Source organism: Brachycentrus maculatus, unplaced genomic scaffold (genome assembly GCF_059751285.1).
Source record: "Brachycentrus maculatus isolate JH-2025_06_01 unplaced genomic scaffold, ASM5975128v1 h1tg000475l, whole genome shotgun sequence".
NCBI classification, from domain to species: Eukaryota; Metazoa; Arthropoda; class Insecta; order Trichoptera; family Brachycentridae; genus Brachycentrus; species Brachycentrus maculatus.
Window position 1 is genome coordinate 2,656,180 of NW_028281222.1, and position 6,321 is coordinate 2,662,500.

The window sequence follows — 6,321 nt, forward strand, 5'->3', positions numbered from 1 at the left end:
TTCATGAAATTGGTTCATATAATATATAAAAGTTCTATATAATATATATTATATGAAGTAATTTTTTTCGCTCTTTTATTTATTTAATATAACCATTGACTGCCACCCGAAGCGAAGGGCTGATCACCTTTCCACACCTTCATGTGTTAACGATCAAGATAACACTACGATTATATGATGCTGTGGCCAGCGAATGAGGGTTTGATGAAGAAATGGTTGTATTTTTACTACTACTACTACTACCACTACCATCACGCCTTTTCCCCGCAGGGGTAGGCAGAAAGGATGGAACGCCACACTCTTCTGTCCTGACATACACTACTTGCCTCCTTTACACCCATACATCTAGTCACATATGCCCTCCGATTACGTAGACTTTTGACACCGCCAGATTTTAGGTTCAGATTGATCTGATCGTGCCAAGTCTTTTTCGGCCGTTCTCGTTCTGTTTTCCCTCTCACATTTACCACATATGTTTTCTTAGTCATTCTCTCGTTATCCATTCGCTCCACATTTATTTTGACTTATTTTGTATTTTTTCGCTTTTATTCCGAACACTTCATACATATTTGTCTCTCAAAGCCGAGTTTACCTCTTATCGCCACGGACGAAGCACATGTCCGCGTGTTATATAAGGCTGTCGCGCCGTCTGGCTCGTCCATTCCGTGTGACAGTAGTCTGCCATGAGCAACGCCGCCATCTTGTGACGCGAATTTAAGCGCGAAACTCCGTACAACTTTGACAGCTATTCAAATCACTTGCCACCGCCATTTTGACGTCAAAAACCATAGACAAAACCACCAAATCGTGCGATAAAATACGTTACCTGTCTATTATCCTGTGATTTAAATAATAATTGTATTTTAAAATCACGCTTTAAATCATTGTGAAACAGTGGAAAGGCAATAGCAGATATAGTTGTGATTTATTCAGTGTTAAAATTTCAAAGAGTGTTGTGAATTTTTTCAACCATCTGGTAGTTTTTGGGTGAAGATTTTCAAATTAGGGGTGTCGCGTATCAAAATTTTTCTACAATGGCACTTAGGACATATTGTTGGCGCGTTTCCGCGGTAAGTGACTTACTTTAAAATACTTCAAATTATCTCCCATAGCGCCAAGCAGTCTGCCAGCTAAAGAGAGGCCATGAGACCTTTTGCGAAGTTCTTCCTTTCCAAAAAAATCCACTTTCTACCCCCCGCAGCGACTATGTCGTCGGACCATCTCTTTTGGGGTCTTCTGACACCTCTTTTGTCTTCCTAAGGTCTCCATTTTAAAACTTTAGCGGTCCATCTTGTGGGGGTCTGTCGTGCAACATGTCCTGCCCGTTGCTATTTGAGTTTTGCCACGCGATCCTTGATATCCTCTGCTTTGGTTCTTTTCCTGGGATCTTCATTTTTCATTTTATCCATAAGGCTTAAACCAAGCATGGATCTTTCCATGGATCGCTGTGTGCACTTGAACATCTCTGTATTTCTCTTTGTCAGAGCCATAGTCGCTAGTGCACATCGCTCACTCCTTTCAAGAACGTCATAAATAAAAAATTGTCAATTTTCACTTGTGCATGTGTACGGAATGCCCAGAAAATGTTCTATATCCCAGCAAAAGAGGCATATTTTTAACTTAATATTTACCGGTTACAGGGCAGAAAATGTTGTTTTTGCATTTTGAAGAAAAGGTATTGTTTAATTATTTTTTAAAATATACTAAATATTTTTCAAATGGAGAAATAACCTTCAGGTTTTACCTAAATAGATCTGTTGCACAGTAAACAGTTCAATTAGTGGCTTGATATTTATTTTTAACACATTGTATTATGTTTTTAAACTTTAAAAAAGTTCTCCTGAAAAATAATGTTTTTTGATTTATGACGTTCTTGAAAGGAATGAGCGATGTGTTCACTGGCAGTAGGCAGGATTCGTTCACTTTTTTAGATAGGTTGGAATCTCCTTATTTTGCAGAATCTGTTTGAGTTTTCCAAACCACGTTATGTTTAAAAATTAAGTTTTTTACTATCGTCACACTAATTTTAACTAAATATTTACCCGCTACATGGCAGAAAGTGTTATTTTTGCATTTTTAAGAAAAAGTATTTTTTAATTTATTTTTAATACACTAAATATTTTTCAAATGGAGAAAAAACCTTCAGGTTTTACCTAAAAAGATCTGTTGCACAGTAAGAAGTTCAATGAGTGGCTTGATATTTATTTTTAATACATTTTATTATATTTTTAAACTTTAAAAACGATCTCCTGAATAATAAAGTTTTTTGATATATGACGTTGTTGAAAGGAGTGAGCGATATCTAGAATGAAAGTAGACTAAATGCAGTCGAAATGCGATTTCTCGGCTGCGCAAAACCATGTGTGGTAGATATCCCAATGGTGATATAAGGAAAGAATGCAAGGCTGAGATAAGCATTATCGATAAAATTAAGAAAAGGTGTTTTGAGATGTTTGGGCATATGAATCGAATGAGTGAAGAAAGAATAGTAAAATAAAATTACAAGGCGAATGAAGTTTGTAATAGAAGCAGAAGAAGAAAACCTAGGGAAGCTCAAGTATTTCAAAGTGGTTAAATGAGGAGTTGGAATAATCGACGGCTGCATGAATGTCAAAGAGGTGAAGATCGTTGCAAAGACAGATGTGGCGTTCTATTCTCTCTGCCTACCCCTGCGGGAAGCGGCGAAATGGTTATTTAGTTTGTTAATATCTGAAATAATCTGATATATTGAAATATTGGCGATATTGTTAATATTTCCAACATTGAAATAAAACATGTTGCTAAAATAAACAAAAATCCACTTAATGACCTATAAAACTTGTACGTAATAAGCAAGGTTTAGACTAAAAGCAACCTCCCCATCTACATCCCATCAACAAGGTGAGATGAGGTAAGCTTTTTACTAAGCGGAAACTCTTTCATTTGTATGTGAGGTCAAAATCCTGGATTACAATCCCATACTTAAGAAACGCTGTAAAATATCTTTTTCTTTTTTTTATTTTAGCTTATGATTTGACGAGTTAATTTATTTACAACATTCTGAGTGTGTCTAAATACTTGTTCACAAACCTTCTTCATCTATGTTGAGATTGAGATTTGATTTTGATTTGAGATTTGAGTAGTGTGGTTGTCAATCATGCTTAGAATCGGTGAATGTTACACGTGTGAAAAAGAGGTCATATAAACAAGCCTATGACAGTCGTAAGCCCCGTAAATGCCCAGACTTCCATACTCTTCTTCCTCTTTGATGAGATGTCAGAAAGTAATATGGTTATACAAGTATTTAATATAACCATACTCTTCTTCATCTATGTTGAGATGTCAAAAAAATAATGAAAAATATTGTAATTTTACATTAATTTCATGTTCTAGGAAATAATATAGAATGAAGAAAAAAATGTATTTTTTGCATTTTGCTCACGCTAAATTTGATATCGGCGAACTTAAAAGCTACGAAGTTATCTGGAGTCATCCCGGCTTTATCTTTATAACGTGTGAAATAACATACTAAAACATTTAAAAATAAATAATGATTTCGTCCGAATAACGTCAGACTCTGAAGTATTTACTAGCCAGAATTCAATAAATACAACATCCGTTATTTTATTTCATTTAAGTATGTGAAATTTAACAGAACATTAACGTAAATATCGTACTCGTACAGGAGAAAGTGACTAACTACCAAAACGTAAAATGTTCAGGAAGGCCATTCAAGTCACTTTTGCTTGGCAACAAAATAAACATGAATGCAGTTAGTCATTTTTACCAAGTCAATATGTTATACTTCCAAGTTTAAAATCCTTTGGGATGTTTTTAGGGCAATATTAAGCTAGTAAGATATCAAATAGTCAATCATCACGCTTTTGTAAGAAATGCACTTGGTCACTTTCTCCTGTATGACTACGGTATATGAAGAAGAAGAATCTGACATTTCCATGCGAGTTTTGGTATTTGGCGGGCGAATCCCGGCAAATACTAAATCTCGGGATTTATATGTATAAATGTTTTTTTTTATTTTTTTATTCATTTAATATATTTACATTTTTATTTATAACATAATAACATTTGAATCATTTATACATATGTAGAACTTTTATATTTCGATTCGCTGTGCCTCTCCATAAAAGAGTCTGTGCTCTTGTGCTTGGAAAGGGACTTACACTCGTGGTTTAATGTTATATAATAAAAGATATAATAGTTTTTTTAATATATTTTTTTAAAGATTTAAATGTATAGAGCTTTAATTTTTTTCTTGAGGATTTTTATATCATCTATTTTTTTTATTTCTTTAGGGAGTTTATTGAAATGTTTGATTGCCAAATATTTGAAGTTTTGCTGAAATTGCTTGAGAAATTGCTTTAAAATGATTTAAAAAAAATAACCTAGTAATCAGCGTTGCCAATGCCATTTTTCTGAATTCCCCGAAAATCTAGGTAAAACTAACTAACTAACCATCACGCCACTTCTCCGCAGGGGTAGGCAGAGAGAATAGAACGCCAAACCACTCTGTCCTAGCAAACATTCTTCGCCTCTTCCACGTTCATGCATCTCCTCATACATACCCGCCGATTGTTTCGACTCCTAGCCTGACCACTTTCAAGTATTTGGCATACCTGATCGTGCCAAGTTTTTCTCACATTCGCCTCATAAATTTGTTTTACCGTTCTTGCCTCACTCATTCGTTCTACATGTCCAAACCATCTCAAAACACCTTTCTCAATTTTATCGATAATGCTTATCTCAGCTTTGCATTCCTTCCTTATTTCACTATTCTAACATCTATCAATCATACATCGAAATATCCCGGTTTCCCAACATAATTTTTTTCAATTTTCAATATCAATTTATTCAATAATTAATATATACATTACAAACTAACATTTAAGGCGGGTACATTAAAAAAACAAATTAAAAAGTAAGCAAGAAGACTCTTGTTAAATGTGTAGAAGAATCCCGCTTCGAAAGACTCCTTCGGACACATGGAACAGATCAATATCCAATGTGATATTGTTCAACATAGCGGTAGCTCTTCCTACAGGCATAACCATCGGCAGGTTGGTCATGTGTATAGGAATGTGAAACAATCTATGTCGACGCTGTCTTAGGTTACTATCGGGAATATACAGACCAACGCTCCTAATTTTTGTTCTCCCAAGCTCTTCATCGTAGAATTCTTGGCATCCATCTTGTGGGGTCCTGTCGTGCAACATGTCCTGCCCATGGCCATTTGAGTTTTGCCACGCGATCCATGATATCCTCTACTGTGGTTTTTTTCTTTGTATCTTCATTTTTCGGATATCAGGTTCGATTCCCAGGAGGGGGGGTCAAATAAATATAAGTGATTTTTTCACTCTAATATTTGTTTATTTAATATTACCCTGGACTGGTACTTGAAACGGAGGGCTGATCACCTTTCGTTCATGAGTTAATGATCAAGATAACATTGCGTTTATATGATACAGTGCCCTATGCACCATTGGGGTGCGGATAAGGTGTTAGAAGTTGATTGGCTTAAACCAAGCATGGATCTTTCCATGGATCGCGACGTGCACTTAAGCGTTTCTGCATTTCTCTTTGTCAGAGCCATAGTCTCTAGTTCATATCGCTCACTCCTTTCAACAATGTCAAATATCAAAAAACTTGATTTTTCAGGAGATCGTTTTTAAAGTTTAAGAATATAATAAAATATTAAAAAAATAATATCACGTCACTTATTGAACTTTTTACTGTGCAACAGATCTTTTTATGTAAAACCTGAATGTTTTTTTCTCCATTTGAAAAATATTAAGTAAATAATATATTTAAAAAATAATTAAATAATACATTTTCTTCAAAATGCAAAAACAACACTTTCTGCCCTGTAGCGGGTAAATATTAAGTAAAAAATATACCGCTTTTGCTGGGATATAGTACATTTTCTGGGCATTCCGAAAACATGCACAACTGAAAATTGACGATTTTTTATATATGACGTTGTTGAAAGGAGTGAGCATTATGTACATGACAGTTTTTTTAGATTACTTTTACGTGTAAAACGTGTAATTGGATTTTTTCATTGTATTTTGTAATTTTTGGTAAATCTTAGTCGTACAGGAGAAAGTGACCAACTAACAAAACGTAAAATGTTCAGGAGGGCCATTGAAGTCGCTTTTGCTTGGCAAGAAAATAAACATCAATGCAGTTAGTCATTTTTAATAAGTCAATATATTATACTTCCAAGTTTAAAATCCTTTAGGATGTTTTCAGGGCAATATTAAGGTAGTAAGATATCAAATAGTCCATGTTTACGTTTTTGTAAAAAATGCACTTTACAACATTTTG

At 34.5% G+C, this 6,321-nt stretch overlaps 1 protein-coding gene across 1 annotated transcript in view; it reads left to right on the forward strand.

Annotated features, from left to right (window-relative positions):
• Positions 1 to 678: 678 nt before the first annotated feature.
• LOC148302177 (uncharacterized) overlaps positions 679 to 6,321 on the forward strand; it is a 19,779-nt gene continuing 14,136 nt past the window's right edge. Inside the window, exon 1 of the mRNA XM_088272129.1 lies at positions 679 to 1,070. Within this exon, the coding sequence (XP_088128255.1) occupies positions 1,035 to 1,070 (36 nt within the window). The 5' untranslated portion in view covers positions 679 to 1,034. The remainder of the gene's footprint in view (positions 1,071 to 6,321) is intronic.